This window comes from Centruroides vittatus, unplaced genomic scaffold (assembly GCF_030686945.1).
Source record: "Centruroides vittatus isolate TY-2023 unplaced genomic scaffold, ASM3068694v2 contig_1781, whole genome shotgun sequence".
NCBI lineage: Eukaryota > Metazoa > Arthropoda > Arachnida > Scorpiones > Buthidae > Centruroides > Centruroides vittatus.
The window spans coordinates 64,931-91,160 of NW_027121090.1; the positions used below are offsets into that span (position 1 = coordinate 64,931).

The 26,230-nt window shown below is 30.2% G+C and overlaps 1 protein-coding gene across 1 annotated transcript; it reads right to left on the bottom strand.

The window, feature by feature from the left end:
- Positions 1–1,238: 1,238 nt before the first annotated feature.
- Positions 1,239–21,274, bottom strand: LOC136969416 (uncharacterized). The gene is made up of 3 exons (XM_067263561.1): positions 20,873–21,274; positions 17,018–17,080; positions 1,239–3,741 (listed from the first exon to the last, which is right to left on the bottom strand). Exons 1-3 carry the CDS (start codon positions 21,020–21,022, stop codon positions 3,244–3,246), a joined length of 711 nt encoding a protein of 236 aa, XP_067119662.1. The 5' UTR covers positions 21,023–21,274; the 3' UTR covers positions 1,239–3,243.
- Positions 21,275–26,230: the final 4,956 nt, after the last annotated feature.

Below are 26,230 nucleotides of genomic sequence, written 5' to 3' on the forward strand. Positions count from 1 at the left end.
TTAAATACAAAAATTTTTAAAGCAATATATTATTGTCATTAATCTTAATTAATTATTAATTAATATTTTAAAATTGTAACAGAATTTAAAAGTTTTAAATACGTAAACATTATGGGAAGACAATCTAACATTTGGCACAATTAACGAATCGATTGGTTTAATACTGATTTTCATTTTATACTAAATGCAGTTTATTAAATTTATTTTCATATTGGAAAATAAAATCAATAACAGTCTCTCCTCGACGACGGAATTGCATAAAAGAAATGCAGTCACGTGATTTCGCAAGAAGAAATATAACGAATTTTTTTTTTTTTTCTAATCATGATTGGTCAATTTGAAATATTTACAATTAAATAATATTTTCGAAATGTTAAAAATATTATGCGTGATGTATCAATAAATAGAATGAATTTTTATGGATTAATTACTCTCCAGATTTTTAAAAAATATATATGAAGTTTACGTCATAATTTAAGCCAGTTACACAGAATTGGAAGATAAAATTTACGATTAAATAACTAGAATTCTAAGTACACTTTGGTATAAACGATAACTTTAACAACTGCTAAACTTTCCTTGGGCATTTTCTTACTTCTTTATAAATAATTTTGTGTAAAAAATATACTAAAATTATATTCGTAACTTTTTTTCAACCGATATTTGGGCTATTGATTATCGTTCGACTTGGAAATATTCTTAATTTAGTAAATAAACAAAATCCATAAATAAAATTAAATTATTCCCTTAAAAATTACCATAATTAATAAAATTAGTAAATGGGATAAAATTAAATTAAATTCAATTATTTAATTATCGTCTGCTTAGATTTAATACGTCATCTTGAAATAACCAATCAGGCGTGAAAATCGTTAAGCGTCACAAAATTTTAAAATTTCAAATTAAATTTTTTTTTTCTTTTACTTATTCCAACGACCATTTCTGTTTTCTTTCTTGCTATCCTATTAGTCTATAAACTATTATAATGAATTAATAAATTATTTACGGATTTTCTAGGCACTAAAATACTGTATCTTCTATTCTATTACGCACACAATTAACATTTTTTTTAGAATTTTTTTTTTAATCCACTGTCCTAATGTATAATTGTTACTAAATCTCCACTTACACAATATCTACTTTATAAGAAATAATCTCGATTTTTATAAGGTATAAGTAAACCTTTGTTTACTCTCTGATAATCCTTATTTAACTCAACAATTCCAACTTTTTCCAGCGTGTGCACTCCTCCGAACCCATTCAAAAAATCAATTATTCAGGTACTAATTATTGCTATGATATCCTCACTTATTTTTTTAAATACATGTTTGACGAGAACATAAGGAGAAATTCAACTATTCGTACCGTTTGGACCCCATAATTTTAAATGACTAACTGTTTGAGCAAATCTTTTACGTATGTACCCTGAAATAATTCACTCCTCCAAAGATACCTTCAGGAATTATTATTACTATTGTTTAATATTATTGAATTCCTAAATAATATGATCCAATTCTTACGGTAATTTCAATGAAAATTACCTGGTTTCTCGTTTAAACTCGGTAATATACTGTACATACATGTATATATGTGTGAGTGTGTATGTATTCATAAGCCGTAGATTTGATCTTCTTGGTAGTAATATAACTGGGGATTTTTTTTTTTTTTTTTAAATTGCACCGAAGGTAAGATGGATACAAAGTAATTTTATTAAGCAATGTGCCCTCTTAGAAGAAGAAGGAAAAAAAAACTAGAAAATCCTGGCATCTAAATGAAATTGCCAAAGTAAAACACATTAAATTATCTCCAGGCCAAACAAAAAAAAATTTACAGCTACTTAAGTGTAATAATGTGGAATGGAAGAATATATAACTGTTTAAATCCGTGGATATGTTGTGATGAGTGCTTATTCTTGATCAATAGTTAGAGATAGAGAGAGTTAGAGTTAGAGGCAACCTCTTAGAAATAGAGGCACAAAATACATTTAAAGCTTAACTGAGGCACTACAGAGTAAGTCAACTTGATTTAACAGGCTAAGGTTTTAAGCGGTAACAAAGCACCTTTATTGCTCAATACTTCACAACTAGATATTGATCTAGCAGACACCAAGGAATTGAATTAATGACTCCTTTGTGTAATTTGCAACATCACAAACCATTAAACTTAGGTTAATCTTTGAAAGACGTTTTAGTTAGTCAGAAAGGGGAAAAACGCGATTTTTTACTTTATGTGATAAAAACCCGACCATAAACTACTAACGGATGTTACCAGAATAGTAAAAATGTGGAAATATATTAAATACAATATTTTAAATTATTTAATTTAAATAAAAATTTATATATTTTTTATATTGCATCACCTGTTGATTTATGGGATAACTTAGAATTTGTTAATTTATTAATTTAAAATTTTTATCACAGATTTAATATAACGTGATAGATTTTTTTTATATTGCAGAAACCTAATATAACGAATAAGAGCTAAGTCAAAAATGGAGGAAATCCTTAAGCTTCGCTTAATTTCCTTCCAGCGAAAATATTTTGTATAAATTTTTACATTATAATAAAAAGTAAATATGAATAACAATAAATTTCGGAATTGTTCAAAAGATTTTAATTGCTTATGAGTAAGATTCGTTTGTTAAAATTGCTTTACTTAGTTAGAAAAGAAATATTATCTGAGACGTTTCTTGTGGAAAATGGCTTTCATCAATCATTGCCGTAATTTCCAATCAAATTGGGTTCCTCCCTGAGTAATTACGGCGAGTGAAAAGTCGATAATGTTTTCACTTGTTTTATGAAAAAGAAAAATATATTTTAAAAATTTTTCAGCTTTATCATTTAAAATTGCTAAATTTTTTCTTTCTTTCTTCATTTAAACAATACTCACACCTTTCTCGGCTCGAGAATATAAATTACGTTTAATATTAGTAAAAGTCAACTTAAAATGCATCCTAAATATTAAAACTTAATTTAATTTACGATTTATTGGATGATTTTTATGAGTTTTGCTTCATAAAACTAAAAATATAAAAAAAATATCCAACCGCCGCCGCCGATGATAATGAATGAGGTAAGCCAAATCCTTATTAGGTTAATTTAGAGTTTTCTGGTTAGGTTAAATTAGAGTGATTTTGTTGCCGCTCGTAGCCAAGTTATCGCGTATATATATATATATTTCCCCCTCTCTTTTTTTAATTTTTTAGTTAACTTAATTCACGTTGACTTACTCTGTTCACTATTTTCAATGGAGATATGTCCCACGAGTTTCTGCCACATCAGGTTCTTCTCTTTCGGGAATTGGGAATAGATCTGTAGAAACAGACCTTACATAGCTGTGACGTCTTCGATGCCTGCGCCTTTGACGGCGAGTAATGGAAGCCCATGATGAAGTCGATGATGGAGGCCCGTCGGGCGAAAGTTTGGAAGACGCTGACGACTCTTCTGCATTTGGGACCTTGTGTCTATGAAGGACACATTTGGCTTGAGAACAGAGCGGGGTATCTGCGGGTGCAGAATGACTTCTACCCAAAGGTCTCAGTGGTGTTCGGGGTGTAGCTCCTTTGGCTCGTCCAGAATTTTTTAACCTTAATATTTTGACCCTACAGACTTGGCATCTTAATGGTAGTTTGCGTTGTAGCAGGGCTGTTTGGATGCTTTGGACTAGGCATTTCCTGCAAAGCACTTTATGTCCGCACGGATGAGTTTCCATCGTTGCCTTAGATGTGATGCATTGAACACACTAAAAGAAACAAAGAAAAAACATATACTTAATAGAAATTTAATTATTCAACAAGCTATAAATATCGCATATATGAATATTTTCATTGATAACCATGCCGCAATGTTTAATCAAATAAAGCACCAAAGAGAGAAGGAGTAATAACAAAATCCATTATTCTTAATAACTTGTGAATGTTTTAAGTTAAAGTAACTAATAAACTTAATGCATCGACGTAATACTAAGAGAAATAATAATTAAATAGAAATGATTTAGAAGCGTTGTTTGTTGTTAATGATAAAAATGGATGAAGATCGCGTCGCGGCGTGTCGTCACCATTGACATTGCGTTAAATCAATCATTACTCTCTCAAGGGACGAAAAATAGTATCTAGAACCTCAGTCGAACCGACATCACTAATGATCGGAAGGCGTTCTCTACTTTATTATTGTTGAAATCTCTCAACCAAAGCGGGGCTGCAATCTCCACATTCCAATTCATAGTTACTTCGAATTCTAACGTTTTTTATTGATCTAAACTGTTGAATCTATTTCTACAATAACAGATTTCCATTTTGAATCAGAAATATCTGATATGCGATATCTAAAATGCTTCATATCAATAGACAGAATAATGTTTTAAATATTTATCGGTTTTTTTCCGATGAATATTTTCTTAAATATCAGGATTTTTCAATTTTATTTCAATAAAATCTTATAAATATACAATATATCTCGTTTTAATTCCTAATAAAGCACCAAATCTAATATTTAGACTCTAATTTCGCTTTTTAATCATTAAGAAAAGTCATTTTACGTCTACATCAAAGATGACGACGGTCAACGGTGTAACCTGTATACTTTTTTCAGAACAAAAAATAGATGGCTCCCGAAAATGTTTAGAGTTTATTATTAATTTGATAATAAGTTAATATTACTAATTTTAATATTAATATTTGGCTCTTAAATATAATAAAGTGAATTATAATTTTTATATTAATACGCGATTTCTCATTTGTTTTAATATTATTAAGCAATAAATAGTAAAACTGGATTAAAATTTCGAATAAAGTAGAAAATATTTTATTTAATTGCTATTATAAATCCAAAAAATAATAATTAGAGAATAAAAATCGCAACACGGAATAGTAAAAGCGCGTCAAATTAATAATGGCAGATTGATGACGGTACAGGAAGAATACTTTTTAGTAATTTAAATTATATAGTAGGTTTTATCAACGCTTGGATACACCACTTAAATTCAGAATTAATTTATCCATCGATTAAAATAAATACTCAATATTAAAATTCACTTTTATAAATATTAATTCGCAAATACAGTATTATCCTTTCTTATTGCGCAATCCGTTAGCGGCAAATACTGAAGACGGGTTGAGAAATTTATTTGAAATGCGAGTTGCTTATGCAAACATTAGTGATAATAGCCTACTTACAAGTTACGGATGTTCACTAACCCCTCAACCAACTACATATTATAGGTAATATAAACACATATTCTAATATTTGCAAATAACTTTTATCCAAAATATATTATCAGTTTTTGTCAGGGATAAAGTTGTGTTTGTTTTACACGTAATTAACACAAATAAACACTGAAATTTTTATTCAAATATACTCAATCGGGTGTTCGGTAGTGTTTTTGACAGGTGGGATTGATGGAATAATGTAGTGCAACGCTTGGGCCATCTGCCAAGGAACCCTCTATCAAGGAGGACTTTTTATTAAAGAACTGGCCCCCATTTAAATGTTCTATACATGAAGATTACGCGGAAGCCCGTCGATCAGGAGAGAACCCAGTGTTTTCGTTCATTGGAACTTCATAAAGGATAATCAGGGCCGTTGAAGGCTTGTGTGGGGTCCGGAAGTAGAGTGGGCCCGTTTTACTTTGTTTTTTTTTTTAATAAATAAAATGTGTAGAATGTTTCTTCATTTACAAAAGCATTCTTAAAGATTTTATCTTCTATTAATAAAAAAAAATAACATTAATTCATAGGCATGAAACACTAAGACCCCTAAGTTTCCTTTAGGCCCGGGGATAATTCCCCAGCTTTGCCCTCTGAGAGTAATGTGATGTTTATGCAAATAACATAAAATTTTGCCCTCGAAGGAAAATTAATCAAAGAATTTCTGCAGGGTATTGTCTGTTTCGGAATGACAATATTGCCTCGGGTTCTTGAACATTTTCGATAGCTACAGTGGATAAAAAAAATAATGTAAATCCTTTATTGTTCTGAAGTCCGTGATGTTCCTTACATCCTACTTCCTCGGAAAAAAATATCCAAAAGTACTTTAAATTGTAATATAGGCTGCATATATAACAATAGCTCCTTTAGTATTTACATTTTTCGAAACGAATTTCAGACACGCTACCTCTTTGCACTCCATTATCATACTAAAACCATCTCCTTTAACCTTTTAAACGGGAATTTCACGTAGCGATACCGGCTTTTAAACCCAATTTACAAAGATTCTACGCGATAAAAATGCTAAATTTTTGTATAAATGATCATACTCCTGCCTCGTCGATAAAGGCCTATGTATATTTATACGAACAATTAATAATAAAATGCCAACCTCCCAGATTAAAAAAATTTCTCTGACGAGTTATCGCATAGAACTCCCTTATTTTTTGGTCAGTTGGTGGTGCGACTAGTGAGATCTTCACGACAGACCTTACAATGCGTGTACCTCACTGTAAATTAACAACCACGTGGTGAAAGTTCACCCCTTTATCCAGCAATATGTAATTTTACTGATTGATTGATCGGCTTTTACTATTTTAAAAATCCTTAAAACCTTAAGTATTCCAACCTTCCCTGGTCTCCCTTATGGCAGAAACTAAAGTCAAGGGACGATAAAGATAAATTACAGTTTTAAAGAAGATTTCACTAGGTAAATAAGATAACACGATAAGTTTAAATTGAGTTATGTGATATTTAAAAGCAGGAAATATATAAAATGTCGTAAGACCGCGAAAGAAGAGTAAAAAGAAAAAAAGGAGTAGCGACTTGATAAATTAAGATATATAAAAAGAGGAAATTCCATTATCTTCTGATCGAAATTTCGTGTAGAAACCTTTTCTACTATTGGTTCTTATCTCTAATCATTTCTTTTCAGCATTTAGAGACTTAATTTGAAGACGTCAACAGATCTTTTACAGGTTCGACTCCTCGTCAAAGAAAATAAAAAACGAACACATTCAATAAACCTTTTTACCAATATATACACGTTATTATCGTCATCCATGTTTAATTTATTAAATCTGATAGCTGCAAATTGATTTATAAATTTAATTGAAAGGATAAACCAAAACTTATACACGTATTCCTCCATGTTAGCGTAATTTCGATTAATCTAATTAAACCTAAAACGGTATCTGTTCGCACTCAAATTGAACCTAATCTGTTGAGATTGTTACGGGAATTTTTAATGAGATTATAATCAATCATTGTAGCAGATGTATGTCTGTGCGTATTTATATATCTGATGTTAATTAATTAATTAGAAATAATCAGAGCAATAAACATTACCGAAAATGCATTAAGAGCAGCCATGTTTAATTGATTGGCAAATGTTTAGTTTTCCTAATGATTGTTTCTGTAACTATTTTTGTTCACTAAATTAATCTGCAGGTGGTGTAGTGTTAGTGATACATTATTATCCATTTATAACACTACTAATTTGTTCATACAGTAACACGATGCAACCCTTTCGAGGATAGTGTATCTGTTATTTTAGATAAACAAGAGTTGTGTGTGTGCTGTAAATAACAGTAGATGATCTATAAATTTTAAACGGAGTAATAGTTCTGTAGGAAATAGCTAATAGTAATAAAACAGAAGTAGAACTTAATCCTTAAGGACTAAACATTAGCCCAGAAACCATTTAGTGGCCTTAATCGATCAATTTACTTCGGCCTTCAGTTATCTATTACGCATAGTAGCTTACTTCCCAATCGGAAATTTACATGTAAATCCTTCCGCCTGTAAATCTTATCAAAACAATACAAATTTTAAAAACAGTATTGTCTTTTTAAGACATTAATACTGTACTCGGTTGCTTCTTCAGTTTGAAGGGTTACGACAGACGATATGTCTGTCGTATTCTCTTGTCAACGCGATATGTCCGACATTGTTAGTGTTTATACGAGTGCATCACGAAGCAAAACAATAATATGAAGCTGATTGAAGGCGAATCGAAGGTAAATATACAATTACAGATAAAATAATCTTGTATGTCACTGCAGTAACATACTACTCTTGCTGTATCTGAAATACCAAACTTAGTTTCCTGTACTTTACAAAATGCCGCTTCCAAATAGGTTTCGAGTTTATGTGTTATTTTAAAAACACAGAAAATTTTTATTTACCTTCTTTTTATGTATTATTACTCCGAGTAAATGAATAGGAAAAGATAAAAGTAATTTTCGTATGACGTAAGAGTGGCGAAAGCATTTTCTTTAGTGGTAACTAATAGTTTATTTAAATGATCATGTTCTGATGGAAATGGTGCGCTTCTCGAGTTGAGGAGAAACCTATTAATATCCTTTTACATTCAGAATCATTTGCCTAAATTGCCAATACATCGAGGTTAATACGTTTAATGTATGTTTGTATGCGTGTTGTGACAACTACCGCGATTATAGCTAATTACTTTTTATGATTAATTATTCATGTAATAGCATATTATACAAATTTACTAATATGTTAATCCCGTTAAGATTCTTAAACTGTTTGGCCTTCTACAAATATAACTATTTGGTGTAACTTCGATACGCTTCTGTGATTTTCTAAATGTTATGTAAATGTTTATGGATACGATACGACTCTCGTCCATTATTTTATATTTAAAGGAAATGGGGCACAATTTAATCAATAATTTGACTGTAAAATTTACTTATTTATTTATTATAAAGAATAACTTATCAAAGCACTAAAATAATGTTATTAAGACCAAGATAACTGTGCTTTCGAACCCATTTCTATGGGGATGACGTGAATAAATTGGGTTTGTATAATAATATAAACGTGTAATGAATTTGTTTTTAGATTAAATTCCGTTGAAAATCTTGAAAATTATAAAATTTACTTTTATTTTTAAATTGAATTGTTTAAAAATCTATAAATTGAAAAAAGTGCATAAATGTGGATTCTACTGACCCAATAGACTACATTGGAGCATAAATATGACGTTACAGATTCCAAAGACTGTGTATTGGAGCATAAAACTGGATGCTACAGATCCTAAAGACTCCGTATATTGGAGCATAAACTTGTATGTTACAGAATTTCATAGATACACACACACACAAACGCACACACACGCACACGCACACACACTCTCTCTTTCTCTCTCGTGTGTGTGTGTATATATATACATACATAAATTTTTAACCTTTATAATACTTTTTTACCCACTAAACTCTATAAAATTTATAAATTGTTATAACCCATATTACCCATAGAATTGTAAACAGTATAAGTATACTGAAAAATATTATAGACCGTAAACTTTTCCAAAAATTATGAGTATAGCCTGTCTAGCCCCATGTAAAAACTTTATAGGTTTAAAAAGTATATGTGTTTATCGTGTGATAAAATTCATATTAAAAAAGTCGTAAAATAATATAAAATTATAAAATTTAATACAAAATTATGAAGGTTATAAAATTCAATAAAATTTTTCATAGCTATTAAAGCTGGAAACCATTTTACAATTGCGATGCTGTATAAAAAACAACACGTAGAAATTTTGCAGGATTAAAATTTTAAGGTTATAATAAAAATTTAAAACCATTTTATTATATAAAATGCAAGTTTATAAAATGCTCACGGAATTAAACTGTGTAAAAATTTGAGGCCCTTTAACATATAAAAGGGCCTTCCTCCCCTACCAAATAACAATACATTTAAAACAGCGAGGCCTCAATTGTGTGTTTACAGCTTGAGGCCTTCAGTACAGCTTACGTGTTCCTGTATGTTGAGATGATGAAACCTTTACTGTATTATATACAACACGCACAGTACAAAAGAAAAAAACAATTATTTTTATAATCATGTGTGTTACTACTTTGTTACTACAGTAGTAATCTATAGCACAGTTGAATAATGTTTTGTCAATTTTCAAGATCACAGTTCTGTTAATGAACACGCAAGTTCGGTTAACATTTTTTTCTTTTGTACGAGTATAATTCAACTTGTCACGCGAACGCATGCTTTAACGTAGACAATGGCAAGAATAGGGACCTTTTTTTGTGTTTATTTTTTTAAATATTATAAAAATACATTTTTTTTGCATTCTTGCATATAAAAAATGCATAATTATACAGAATATTTTAAAATTCTTTACATAAAAGTTCAGAATAACATCAGCACTTAGTAGCTGCACTGTATTTACTGTACTTTACAGAAAATGTATCCACAGTAAATCCGGCTTTTGTAATCTAGAAATTAAGTTTAAATTTACGTATTTAGAGCATTAAAATCACCAAAATTTCAACATCTAATAAAATTAAACACGATCACCGCTCCTCGATACGACTTTTTAAAATATTATACTGGATAATTATCCGTTAACATAAAATATCATGTGTTTCTATCTAGTAATTTATCGGGAGGAGAACATTGCATATGGAGAAGGTTAATTAATACGCAATTTACACTTTATCGCTTCTAATCCCCCAGAGAAATTATGTACTGATAGCATAATAATGATATTATAAAAAGTAATTATATTTCGACGCATCTGTTATTTTGAAAATCGGTGGTAACCCCTCTATAGTAACAGAAGACGCCATTGTTTAAATGCTAAACACCTAACAAAGAATATAAGGAAGGGTCAAACGTAACATTAAAATGATTCATCCTGTCCTAATTGTTTTAAAGTAATCCCATCAAGTTGTACTGCTGTATTAACAAAGAAGTAGAATATTGTATTATGTTAGAATTATAACAGCATTAATGCACTTTTTCTAAACAAAATCTCACGTTTTATGTCCGAAAAAAACAGCCAAATTTTGCCGCGAAAGTGTCAAGAAAACACTTTTTTTCGAAGTCGTACAACATTTTTCCATTTTCAAAAATGGCGGACAGTACATTTATCAATTTTTCTCTTACGTTCAAGCAACTCAGCTGTTGTTTATTATTAAAGGTAGCATATGCCAGAAGCGTTAACAGTTTAATGATGCATAAAATGGGATGAAATCGTAGAAAGTGTATGAAACATTCATGAAACTATCCGCATTTTAACTAGGAAATAATGTAACTAAAAATGAGGAAGAAAGAAGGTTGATGAGTTATTCTGAAGCACGTTTAATATTTGATAAACTAAAAATATTCAAAAAAATATATTGAAGAAAAAAAAGTAATAGCAGTATCAATAACTATGACATTATGGAGTAGCAGAATTGGAGATCAGTCGCGTCGTCGAAGAAAATTTATTTTATTTTTTTATCTTTTTCGACATAAAATTTTATAAATGACTTTCTATATTATAGCAATAAGAGTTTTAAAATTTTTTAACAATTTTTAATATAGTTATATAAGTTGTTATTATTTTCATCACGAAAAGTTTAAATCATATACATTCACTTTTAGTTACGCTTCTTTGACTATAATAATTTACTTTTTAACAATTTTCTGCGATAACAATTTTCTAAATATAATTTTCAGTCATTTTTATGTAAAGTACATAAAAACCTGCCTCTAGAATATTTTTCCCTGTAGCTAAATTGAATTATTACATAAATAATTTATTAAACGTAATTAAAATATACGTATACTCAGTTAAAATATTTTTCCAACCGCTTTTAAACGTAATATAATTGAATATAATTAATTCATTTCAGCTTATTTAAATCGAAAATTAATCGCATTTAATTTTAAACGTGTTTAAATGCTCCGTAATTGAAATTAACATCGTGATTTTAAACGTAATCAATCTGTGATTAAAATCGACAGCGTGATTTTAAATATGTTTAAGCATATAAACACGTTGGTTTAAAATATATTCTAATTAATTATACTTAATTGTAATTAACGGCGTGATTTGAAATAAAAACACGAATGTAACAACATGACAAATACGCTTAAATATGCACTACGGTAAATCACATTAACAGCGTATACTTTTAAGCATAACTAAAATTCTGTTGAATTAATATATTATCACCTAAAATAAATCATATTTATTTTAAAATGCACTTAAACGTTCCGTAATTGAAATTAACTCACGCTTTTAAACGTGCTTAATCATCCTGAGCCGAAACTGACAGAGCAACGTCTAAGTGTATTTAATCATCCTGTGATGGAATCGGACACTCAGATCTTAAATGTGTTTAAACATCTAAATGACAATGACAAGATAATTTACACTATATTTAAATTAATTATATTTAATTCAAAATAATAGCATGATTTTAAATGTAACATAATGTTGTAACTATGTGATTTAAATATGTTCAAACACGTTCTAATTAAAATTAGCAGCATATTTTCAATAATAACTGAAATTCAGTTCGATTTTAAATTTGTTTTAACTATGCCAACATCTAATTGAAATTAACTTAAATTAAATGTATTTAAGCCGACTAATAGAAGTTAACATTCGAACTATGCATCCCATTTTTACGACTAAATATAATCGAAGGAAAACAATGTGATTTTTAAATAAATCTAAACAGGTAATTTGGAATATATTTAAATGAAATATAAAACTTATCAAGTAAATGTATTTAAGCACCATTTAACTGAAATAATCTTCATTAATTTAAATGTATTTAACTACGCCGTTGACACTAATACAGCAACATGATTTTATTACACATCATCGTTAGAGTGGAACTAAGAAAGTGATTTAAATGAGTTTAAGCTATTAATTGAAATTACTGGAGTGATTTAAACGTGTTTAACTGTCAAATTGAATCCGGCAAAGTGATTTAAATACGTTTAAGCATTTAAATGAAATTAGTAAAGTGACTTAAACGCGTTTAAACGTCAAATCGAAACTGGCAAAGTGATTCAAATGCATTTAAGCACGTACTTAAAAGTAATAGCACGATTTAAATATGTTTAACTGTCAAACTGAAACCGATAAAGTGATTTAAATACGTTTAAGCATTTAATCGAAATTAATGGAGTGATTTAAGCGTGTTTAACCGCCAAACTGAAACAGACTAAATAATTTTAATGCGTTTAAATACGTAATCGAGACGAACAACGTAATTTAAATACTTTAAAAAAAATATTCTAAAACTAAAATAAACATTATATAATTTAAAATTTAAATTAAAAAAAATATATTTAACGAAGTTATTAAGGCGTGATTTTAAATTTGTTTTAAACAACTTCTAACTGAAAGTGACATAATATTAAATTAATAAATAAGAGTTATTGGAAGGCACAACCGGCGTATTAATATTAATTAATTTAATTAATATGTTATACATTAAACAGTATTTTTTAAATAAAAATAATAATAATTTAGATTTTAAAACTGGGATACAATAAACAATAATATCATTCTCAATAAAATTATTTAAAGTAGAGTTAATGTTATTAGGGGCATTTGGAGCGCACGCCCAATTGAACAGAATTAAAAAATGTCGTAGAAGTAATCAATCAAAATGATTTTTATTTAATAAAAAAATACTTTAAAATATATTTTATTAAGGTAATAAATATTAATTTAATTAGATTATATTTTGGCATAGGAATATGATTTATTACAATAAAGATAATTGCATAATGTAAATAAATTTAAGCGGAAGGTTTTTATTATTTTATTATTATTATTATTTTAAAATATTTTTTCTTATCTTTAATATTATAAATTTCGTTAAGTAGCATTTATATAATAAGTGTAATTTTAATTATATTTAATTAAAAGATATATGAGCGATTTCATTACTGTTTCAAATGTCTCATATCAGTTAAATTATGGCAAATTTAACAGTTTTCATATCAGAACAGTTTTCATTTCACCTTTTTATGCTTTTTTTTTTTTTTTTTTTAAATGATAAGAAATTATGAAAATTCGAAATATCCTGGTAACTTATTTAATTTTTATAAATAATATTTAAATAATCAATTAATCTCTGTTCTTCCGTTTTGTTTCTAGCTTATTCCCATTGTTAGAAATATACAGCTTGGATTATATTTAAGTCAGTCATAGGTCAGTTAACCGAGTTGTTTGTAAGTAACATGCTAGCTAACAGTAATTTAAATTTACAACGATTAATCGATTTTTGGGCCTCCCAGTATATACAGTATATATAGAGAGAGTCGGATAGACAAGGATAAGGCCTTCTGTGTGGGGGAGTCCGGAATCGAATCCGGGAGATCATAAATCTCGGGAATGTTTCGGGAGTGGTCTGACCCGCATTTTTCGGGCCTCGTTCTCATCATCACCCGCCCTCCCCATTATGGGGTCGATTAAAAAACCCTCTTAGGGCCCACAGGGAGAAAAACAAACATTTTAAAACTGTCGTCCGTGTTTAATCATTAGCACTAATTTTTGACTACAAAAATTGATTTGTTTTCTATTAATTACAAGATTTGAGAGCCTCCGATGATGGTAATTCGATTACTTTTATACGAAGAAAATTAAGTAAAAAGTAAACTATTCTAGCGAAAAAATTATATTATATTCCTTATATTAAATAAACTTCATTAGAATTTAAATCCTTACATTTTTATTCAAACAAGTTTAAATATTTTCCTTTCTGAAAGCATCAAATTACATTTGGAAACGCTCTCGACACTCCAAACGAACCTAATTAGGATTTAAACTTTTGAATATTATTATTATTATTATTATTATTATTATTTAATTGTTATATACGAAACGACATAAATTAATATAATTTTCTTGTAAGTAGTATACTTTTAAATATAAATATTCTTACTTTGCTGGGCGGAAAAATTAACAATGTTTCATTCGAAAGTAATCAAAAGGTTATTATGCTTCGGCGGTTTTGTAATATAGTGTTAAAGACTCGAACAAATGTAGAAGTTTGTTCTTTAAATATGTGTTATAAATGGAAGAAAAAGAAAAGTTACATAGTTGTGATTCAATCACAATTCGTTTTGAAACAGGATGTCACCTACGGCAAACTGACAAATGCCAAGGAAGACAGGAAATTTTATGAAGCTGCTAGAAAATTGCTTCATTGGCACCGAGTAAACCATAAATGACGTTTTAATGAAGACATTTTCCAAACGAAATTTTACCAATTTTAAAATATTATTTTACAAAATTTATTATAAAATTATCATTAAATTGTATTATTTATTAATTTTTAAAAAATAATAATAATCAGAAGATATGAAAAAAAGATATCCAGTAGGGGACGAATTCGAATCGACCCCCTTACGGATGTTTTCTCGATTCGAATTAATCGTAATAAAAAACAAGATTTAATTAAATTCATTGTTGTTCTTTAGCATCTAATTGAACCTAATATGATTAAATATAAGAATTGAACCTAACCCGAGTTAATTTGCATTGTATTATTTATAAGGTGGTCGTATGAATTTTGAAAGATTATAGATCAAGTTAATATGGTGTTACGATGCACGAGAGGAGTGTTCGCGTTGTAAACGGTTAAGATTTCTTTGCGAATATGTACTCAGGACATTTTAGCAGTTTCGACTCTCTTCCAGGTCAGTCGGAAGCGATCTGTGGGAGAAGAGATCGATACTCCGTGTTAGCAGGTTCTGTTGTTTCTGTTATAGAAAGAGACAAGTTTTATCACGCCAGGAAGTAATTATATAATTAAGATGACGTCAACTATTCACCATATACAAAATTAGTTTCCTATATTCGATGATAAACAATGCGATTCTCTCAATAATAATCTTCGGCACGGCTTAAAAAACCCGATTCGATCGTTTATTAACCACCGTTTTTTTTTTATAATTGGAGCCGTGTGTGGGCTTAACTTACAGAGACTTTTGTGTCGTGTATCATTTATCTTATATGTTGGCTGCAGCACTTTTTGAAATTCTTCATCTCTAGAAACTAAATATTAATGATGTGCCGGGTAGAAAAAATATTGTTTGTTTCGGCTAGATGAAAGAATGTGAGTTGCATGTTTTACTGAATACACTGCGTATAAATACAATATAAAGGATGGCATGCTTATAAAATACTGATATAACTTACAATGAAATCTATTGCCTCGAAGGGTATATAGTGAGGAATCACCCTCAAGCATTTCTATCCGCATACATCTTTGATATCGTGTTCAAATCTCTGATAGTTTGACATAAATTCAAAATATTTTTGATATAAAATTTAAATATAGTGGCACAAAACTATATTTAAGTATTTTCTCTACTGGAAGTACTTTAATGAAGATCCTGAGGTGACGTATGCAATTCTCTACTGGAGAAAACTGCATTGTATGTCTTACAGTTGTAAATTCGATATCTTTTTAAGGATATAAGCATCTAATCATATAATTTCCTGTATTTATTATAACAAAGACTCACTTAGTAGATCCTATTTCTACAGCATTTATTCTCTATTTACGTTCAGCATCCTTTTGTCCTACAGCTGTCTGATTCGGAATTGTCTCTATCAATCACGAAAGTCAAAGTAGTAAACATGTAATCATTCTCTTTCTTCACGACACTTTTCCACTTTCTTCCTGTGAACTATTCCTTCAATGCATTAGATTTATGTGATCTTTCCTCAACGCTTTTCCTGTTCTTCCTTCCTTCAGTAGTGCCTTTTACAGCTGGATATTTCTTATAAATATCGTGTTGGTGCAAGTATTATTATATGATGAAGTGTCTCTGAGGGATCTCTCCTCGACTCGAGTCCTATCACAATACAAAATTAGCTTTGCAAAAGAGTATACACTCTTACGTAATTCATCAACTGTACGATATTGTGTGAAGAGCTCTTTGCTCCTGATGCAACTACTCAACGCGTATGCTTCAAGCATAATCCGCACGCCAGAACAACCCGAGCCAATAATAAATATTGCTGTAAGCTGCAAATTTTCGAAATTTATTCATTATAAAGGCTAAGAATCGATGACGTAACACGATAGTTTTGATGTTCATCGTATGAATGAACAGTAATATCTATTTTTAAACCGTTTCAACGATTTAGTAGAAGATCGATATTAAATTTTAATCCGGAGAAAAATCTATAGCTAAAGAATTTCGTTGCAAAAATCCGTTTCCTAGTTGTGTAAAAATATAAAGAAAAAAAAAAATATATATATATATATATAAGGAATTTTCAGAAAGAAGTTTCAAAAAACTTACAGCTTCTTCTTTGGTCAATGCAGTTTCTGGTATTTGATCTTCTAAACTTGTCAATAAAACGTCCTAGATATAAGTAAAAAGAATAAATTTCAAATCCAAGAAAATTCCCTGATGTCACCAAAATAACAATTCACTTAAAATTCCACTAAACACAATTAATTCATAAACACAATTAACATATGATCTAAATCGTGATTACCGTTACATATTTAATTCTTTTTCGGGACCAAATTTCTTTCAGCGCAAACTATAACACCATTAAAATTAATTTTAATTTTTAATTAATTACTTTATCTTTAATCATAAATTTAAATTTATTTTGTCGTGTAAGTGATGACCGTTGGGCCCGTGGGGTACCATAATTCTCTTTCAAATCCCTCTAAACCCAAATTAGTAATGTGGAATTTAGTAGGATCCGCTGGTAGAAATTGAATTTTTCTGGGTTCTCTGGCTTCAATGGATTGTTTTTTTAAAGATAATAAATAAAATTTTGATGTCAAGACTTAAAAACTCTTCAGACTTTCAGCATTGTTGAGGTGACTTTATGTGGAAGTCCTCTTCTAGTCGCGGATTAAGATGACAACCGTAGCTAATCCGCGGATTATTCTCTGGGATTTTTATTTTAAGAAGTTCAAGATGGAGGTTTTTTTTATACCTGATGCATTCTTTTATTTCAAATCGTCTTCTTTTACTTGAATATTCTTTCAGAATTTAAATGGCCTCCTGCCAGAATATATCAAATAGAAACAAAATCGGAACTGCCAAAAAGTTTCTATTAATAAATTTTAAATAAAAATGAATTATATGTTTCACAAAACGTTTAAACTTGACTTTTACGGATGATTTTTAGCTTACGATCCACATTACTTTGTTGATGATGATGATTGAGAAGATATCTGAAAGTTCTCAATAGCATCTTCAACGTGCCAATAACTTTCTCTTAAAAAATCGTATTTTTTAAGGTACAAAACTCTGAATTAGTGATGATGCAGCTCTTCAAAACATATTTAGAAGCCTTTCACTAGAATATGACAGCTATAAATCCCTGTAAGTGGATCACATCTTCAACCATAAAAGTCCCTGGAAAAGCGTAAAAAAACCGCATATCAAGTACCATAAAAAAGATTAGAAGCAATCTTGCATGACAGGTGCCATTTTTATCGTGTTAATAAGACATTTTTCGTTATAGAAAAGCATAAAAATTCGAAATTCTGTCCGGATTAAGGTAATGAATAGTATAATCATTAGTGTTCTTGCCGATGACCATAATGACCATATTAAGGCTCTGTGGTGGTATTGGGATAAACACGAGAAATTCTGAACTGAAAATGGATACTTTTGAGGGCATTTAGGTTGTATTTTACTGGAAAAACTTATCGAAGAACTATATTGAAGATGTAATGACCCATTTATAACTCGAGTCACATTTGACTCACCAGAATAACTAACTTTAAATGGAGTGACGAAGTGGAAGAAGATGCTTCGAGGAAAATAACAGCAAAATGCATTCTTTTAAGTGTTTTCGAAGAAATTCATTTATCAAAACACTACTAAAAACTTTAAAAAGTCCTCCAAACGTCAGAAAATCTCGAAAAAATAGCGCATTTACGAAAAAAATCCGGAACAGAAATGCGCCATTCTTTAAAGGTAAATCCCAAATATGTTTTATTTTTTATTTATTTATTTATTTACTTTTTTATAGCTTATCGTGGGAGGATGATAAATTCATCATGAGTACCGTAAAGGAAAGCAAATCTATAAATCTCACTGTAGACTATATTCGAAATAAGTCACGAAGGAGGATAAACAGACTTTTGCCTTTATCAATTCTATGAAAGATGAAATAGAAGGGGTAAAAATACGATGCGAATGACCATGCAGACAACTAGATATATCGAACACATTAACCAAGCTTCTTCCATCCCCGACTGCAGCAAAATCGATCAAAGGTACTGTCTCCTGCCCTTAGGCGGCCCCTCTCTTATCCTGTCTCCTATTCTCTTGTGACTTGTTAATGTAGGAACTATTCATCATACGCTTACAACTCTGGATACACCTCCCGTTTTCCCCCTCTCTACAGAAAGTATGACCCCCACTCATTGCTTACAATTGCTCTTTCATCTGTCTCATTCTCTTATTTTTTCTTCTTTGAAAAACTTGCTGTTTCTTATAATTGAACTTGTTATCTTAACCAGACCCGCTGTTCCTTTCAGCTGCATCCTGGATAATTGTGAAGAAGAAGAAGTACGCTTCGAGCTAAACCGTCATTTATCTGTTTAATAATTGAAAGAATAAAAAGGCTGGTGATTAGCTTTACAAATGGCATCATCAGCATCCCTCTAAAATTACTGATACTGAAATTTTTTACGTAGCACCCCCAACTTTACATGCCGCTCTCACAAGGATTTTCACTTCAACACTTGCTAATCTTTTGATTAATTGTTGCTTTTACCTTCCTCCTCTATTGAAAATGATAATACAACAAATCAGTATCGGTAACAATCGTTTTAATTCTACAAAAACGATAAAACTAATCAGTATCGATGGCACATTGAAGGAGTCACTCGAGAGAGGAAAGAAAGGGGAAAAAAAAGAAAACCTTTAAAGGGAATCATTCCACATTATTAAACATAGTTCAACATCCTTTTGGGCTTAATAATTACTGACACGTTACATCAGCATCTGACTCCAGAGCCATGATAGATGGATCTATATATCACCACTCTTATATCATCGATGTCATCAGGAAATGTTAACACAGTGTCAAGAGTCCCATACATTAACAAGACGGTAAATCATCATACAACTATTAAAACAGGTGAAGAAAGTTGAGAGGACGTAGCGAAATATATAAAGGAGAAATATCTTAAAGTTTATCCCGTCGGCAGCAATATGATCGATACTACATCAATACTGCACACAGCCAAGCATTTCTCAGATTCTCTACCAAAAAATGGGACTGTAATGTTTTTATAATACGTTCGCTGATAAAGGGAGACATTTGTGTCTTACACAGCCGTTTAAACAATAGAAAAACTATAATTATAACACGAAAACCAGTGTATTCGTAAAGGGAGCGAGTTGTAAGTTAGAAAAATCTGCTCCCATTTTTACTTGTCAAGTATTATTCTAGTGTTTTCTTACAGTTCTGCTTTGTGTACGTTTCTAGACATTCAGGTGTTGATTTAAGGCTTTTAAGACCATTTTTTTAGATCTTACAGAGGCTCCGGTGTTTCGAGACAGGTCAGATTTATCCCCTCTCAAATTTTACTCGATATTTTTAACGGATTTAAAGATTGGAACCATGAAAGATTCAAGCAGCCAGCAAGAAATCAATGAATGAGTGGGGGGATATCTACACACACTCACACACACACACACACACAGCCACCGAGTTACTGTACCGTAATGTAATAGCCCCAAAGGAATAAAGTCAACGGGAACACGTCCTATACTCTTGTCCTGAGTGTAAATTCAATTATCCATGCCACCAAATCATCCATTCTTCTATATCATTGCATCCCATTGAGGATTATGCGATTGGGTATCAAACACATTTAGATTAACCGAGATTTATGGATTGGGGGTTCAAAAAAAATGAGTTACACGAAGGTATGTTACTTCTTCGGCATCGTTTCTGCATAGAAGATCGATTATTTCGAGTACCCAACTGAAAACTCTAATAATAATTCTTTTTTTTCAAACTTTAAATTCCTCCGAATCCATAAAAATTTAATTCCACCCCTCTAGACTAAATTATGAATAATTACAACACGATATTTTCTGTAACGAGGATGGGAATTAATTATTTTCTAAAGTTATTGATAAAAGAAAAGTTTTGTTAGATGTACTTACTATCTTATGGTGCAGTTGTGTGAGTTCCTTTTCTGTGACCTTCCTGTGACTTTGCTCTTGGTGTCTCCTCTTCAATTCATTTATTTTGTAAGCAATAAACATGCCAGGGAAGGCCAATGTCATCAATGACGACTTGAGCAAAGCGGGCATCTCTCACACCAGCCTACAGGCATCCCGTCCTCCCTTCTGCTCCAAACACGAAGTTTAAATGGGACACGTGACGTGATCGATACAGTGACGTTTGTGTGCGGGCATCTGCATGGAGCATGTCCGAAAGCTTATCGTTTTGCTGTCACTAGAGATTTTCCACGCTTAAGCTTAATTTCCATTGGGATGGAGCCTATTTGTAGTTTTCACAACCAACTACTTGCTTGTTACTTTGTCTTTTGCTCCTACCCGCTCTTAATTATGATCTAGTGTTCTTGGACGGTGAAAAAAATTCATGGTTTGCACCTGCATGAAGTAAGCGTGCCGCTTTTTATGCTTACTTGCAGCTAACAAAACTTCATTTTTAACTTGGAATTCTTCCTTTTTTCGTGCAAATTTTAAACGATTAAAAAAATTAACGCTCGATTACACCTATCCGTCCGTGTGTCTGCATGTTTTCAACGAGTAAAAACGCAAATAAAACGAGAATAATCCCTAAAATAACTCTTCGGTAATGGAGTTTGTGGTCTGTATGGACCGCCCATTGACAGAAGCAAATTACTACTCGTCAGCTTTACTGATTGGAGAGTCAGTTAGGCCTTTGAAATAACTCCAAACATCATTCGCCAACTCGAACACAGAAGGAAAAATTAATAAATTCTCCAATTATTTCAATCAGAACAACTGAAATTTCCGCCTTAAAAATAAAATTATAAAATAAAAATATCGATTTTTAAATATTTTCGATGAAATAAATAAATGTTAATTACACGTGGCTAAATCTTGACGTCACAAAAGAAATTTTTTTAAAATATTGTTTTTTGTTTAATTATTGCGTCATACTTTACGTAATGATATAAATTACGAATACACGCCCCTTTTTATTTAAATTATTGTGTCACATCTCACGTGACAATGTAAATTATAATTATGTAAGTTTCGCAATTTTCAAATTTTTAAACAGTTTTTTAAAATAAAAATTATGCTAATAATGTTTAGAAATGGGAGGCCATTATGACGTAACAATAAAAGGCCCATCCTTTAAATATTAATTATGTTAATGAGACGAAACTAGGCCTTCGAATACGATCTTTACTACGAAATTTAATTTATTATACGTAACACTATGCTCCTTTATGGCGTCATAATCGTAATTTAAATTATGTTAATATGATGAGCCTATAATAATTATCATGTCGGTTATAAAATTTTAAATATAAATTTTTAAACAGGTTGAAGATTATTTAAGTATTGTTTAAAGTTAAAAATATAATATAAATTTTTATTAAAAAAAGACAAATAATGATAATTACAATAGCAACTATCTGTTAATTAGGAGAGGTCGTTGAGTTTAATGCAGCCATTACTTTACGATTTCAACTCAAATATTTAAAGAATGCTTGAATTTTAACAGGATATTTGCTGAATTATGTGGAAAATTGCAAATTAATTACTATATTCCCCCCTGTTTTTAATTAATTATTACACGACTTAAAAATTTTAAATATTTTATGAGATGTAACGCCTGTTCTCGATGACGACAGACGTTGATCGCATATAGATCTAAATGGCAAAATTGGGCGGAGGCCACATGTTTTATACGTTTTCCTGTTCCAAAATACAATTTAAATTACAGTTCATTGTATTCTACAGGGAGGGATAAACTGTGATTTCATCGCTTACGTAGCTTTCCATTATCTGCAGGACTTTTAAAATCCTTTTGTTACAGGATGAATGAGTGCCATTTTCTAACGTATCCGAGCATTTTTGGAAAATCCGTCAACACAGATTAGTACCATTGATAATTTCTCTTTTATGTATATATATATATATATAAGTATGAATACATTTGCACACCTACAAACCGTTTTCTTGTTGTAGAATGTGCTACTTTTAAAGCTGTCTTAGGAGCAATGATGTCTTATAATGTATTTTCGTGAAGCTAGAATGACTTGAGCTCCACGTTTTTATATTTTATACAGATCGAAAGTCGTATTTGTTATTGCTCCATACTGTTATAAATTATTTGAACTCCAAGAAAAGTACACAAGCAATACGTTAAATTTTGTTTTGTTTTAAAGAAAAAATCAAAAACCATCCCTACTTACGCTTTGATTGTAAGATGCCATAACTACAAAGTTTCTATTCTGGAATATTTTATGGCCATCTGCCTGTATAAAACAACACCTTTCTGCTACTATTATTATTATTTACGACTCAATATAGTGTTACAGATATAAATTTAGCCCTTTTTGTTAGCACAGAGCCTTAAAGAATTTTATAGTCTTCGTTAGCTCTTGATTGCTGCATTCTCAGTAAGCTGCTACAAAATCCAATTGAAATAATTAAGTTGTATGCCCAAAAATATGTTTTACACAATGCTCTGCAACTCGGATTTGTTTCTTTGACTACGTTCAAGAGCATCTTGAACAGACCTTCAGCAGCCTCTATAATAAACTGTTACAAGAATCCAATGTGGCACCCTTTAAAAAATTAAGCTCTAAGCCCAAAAAAATTCTCTTTTTGTGTTTTATACACAATGCTCTGCAACTCGGATTTATTTCTTTGACAATGTTCAAGAGCATCTTGAACGGACCAGACCTTCAGCAGCCTCTATAACATAGAAACATATTTGTAGTTGCTCACTAGATACAATTTCATGTTCGAATTTGTGAGAAAATAGTGAACTATGCATATTTTTCTTGTAAGATCCAGTTCTATAGCTGTCATTATTCATATTGTCGGCTATGAGAGGATAGTAACAATATCCGATAGATATATAGAGCCGTTGGTAGTATTTTAGTCATCCATTTGTGATTTTATATCTCATAAAAGTTACAATCTCTTATGATTTTATATAATTTAGTAACTATTTTTAGCAAATGTAAAAATCCACGATAAGTGCACATCACTCCAACTTCTGATTAATTTCGATCGCGTTTTACACTCTTAAACCTCATTATTCATCAAGATTATTTTTTAATATTACGAATTTAACACGCCATTTAAAAAATTAACATAATTTATATCGTAATAAACATAATATATGCAATTCTTTAAAAAGGCGTGGAATTATGTTAATTAGCCGAAAAAATTATGTTAATTTACGTACCGCCAGGCGATTGGCGCGTTTAAATAATAAGCCACGCCTGTTAACCAATCAACTTTTTATTTTTGCATAAATTATAATAAATTATTTTTTTATTTCATAATTTAATTTTTAAAATAAATGTCCACCTTTTGTGTTGACCTTTAAGAGGAGGAGGAGGACGGAAGGAAGAAAAAGATTGTCCTAAATGTTAAATGGCTCCATCCCAAAAAATTCTTCCTTAAACATAAAGGTTAATGTTTAATAAACCCTTATATGATTATTTTATTTATTATTTTAAAATGGCGCGAATATTCCCGATAAATTTAATTTTCTTTCCTTTTTCCCCCCTTCCTCCTCCTTTTTTCTGGAAGGGTGCCCAAGGTTTTCAATCATTACTCTTCACCACATTTCACTCAAAAGAAAAAGAAAGAAAGGAAGAAAAAAAAAAGTGCAAGTAGAATATAAATCTAAAATAAATGTATTTCCTTTCAAATGTATAGTTATGGACTGTATCACTTAATTCTGTTTCACCTTTTCATTTTATATAATAAAATATGAGGCCTGGAAGGATACGTTCACCCTTCTCTCTTATATATCTTATATTTATTAACGCATAAAATATTAATAAGGCGTCTGAAGTTTTATACGTTGAGCCTACTTGCTTACGAAGTCTAAAATATTCACGTTTTTACACACCTCCATAAGTAATTGACCTTCTAAACATTTACACCGACTTTCGGCAAAACTGTTTCCAATTGATTGGATGCATAATATAGATTAATCTGGTATTAAATACTACAATGTGCTAATTTTAAAACGCTCGTTATTTTTTAGGTATTAAGTAAAAATTATAAAATTAAAAAAGTTAATAAAGTCACACACGTGTGCTTTAAATTTTTATAGAAAATTACGTAGGAAATTAGAAAAATAATAATAATAATAAGTTAGGCAACATGTCGCGCCATCTAGCCCGGAGAGCAAAATTGATAATTTAAACTTATATTTTGTTTAGCATATTTTTTACTTGTGTCGCGTAACGGGTATTCAATTTGTTCGGACTGTCCGAAAAAATTTAATTAAAATTTATTACGTGAATAAAAATTACAAGAAGGAAAATGGATGCATTGAATTAAAAAGGAACGTTGTAATTAAACGACTCGACATGAGTTACAAACGAGTTTAAGAGATGATTTTTTTATACCTTTTTCCTCGTCACAAAAGAAAAAAGATATATATATGTATGCATGAGTATTGTGTCAGATAATGCAATTTCTTTACAAAAACGCAGTGACCTTTACAAAATCTAAGCTTACTTTATGCTTAGTTGCACTAAATAACTTGACCTGGGATTTATTCAAAGCAAAAACTCTAAAATTTATTTATTTCTTTATACATTTACTATAATTTTTTATTTGTAAATTCCTTTAAAATTTTCCTTTCGTAAATTTAAATAATTAAATCGCTGGTTTTAATTTATTGGCGCTTTAGGAAAAAGTTTGGGTATTTCAAGAAGATAAAAAAAATTCGCCCAGTTATTGGTTAATTTAAATGAAAACGATACGAACGCAACAAAAATTTCATCGACGATTGGTTCGTTCAAATTTAAATTTTTAAAATCTGAGTCGGGATTGGTTAATTTTCGTTTTGCTTTCATTTTTGTAAAAGTTTTGTTTTGTGACTGCAATTAAAATTTTTTGAGTATTAAAGTATTAAATCTTTTAAAACAATTAATAAAGATGAAATATAAAGTGGGAAAATCCATCTTTTATCGAATTATTTCAATCGATTTTACTTGTGACGTCACTGACCTAATTCGGGACGATACAAATGTACGATATTTAACCGAAAAAATTCGGTGTGATAATTTAAACGCAATTTATTGGAAAAAATTATGTATTAATTCAAAATATGCGATGCTGTACACGTTTTATGTACAAAAATTCGGTTCTGAATGCTGCATTCAAACTCCAAAGCAAACATGTATGGAGTTTACACATATCTTCATAAACTTTACGTATTAATCACGTGCACGTAAAAATATGTACCGTCCGTGACGTCAATAGCGTAACTGAGATTTTGCTCTGTGATGATGATGTACTAAGTACAATATACAGTAATTA

Coding starts and splice junctions, on each gene's coding strand:
- LOC136969416 (XM_067263561.1), bottom strand. CDS start 21,022: ATGCCCGCTTTGCTCAAGTCGTCATTGATGACATTGGCCTTCCCTGGC. Junction 17,081..20,872: donor CACAACTGCACCATAAGATA/GTAAGTACATCT, acceptor ACTTATATCTAG/GACGTTTTATTGACAAGTTT. Junction 3,742..17,017: donor CATTGACCAAAGAAGAAGCT/GTAAGTTTTTTG, acceptor TGTTTCTTTTAG/TGTGTTCAATGCATCACATC.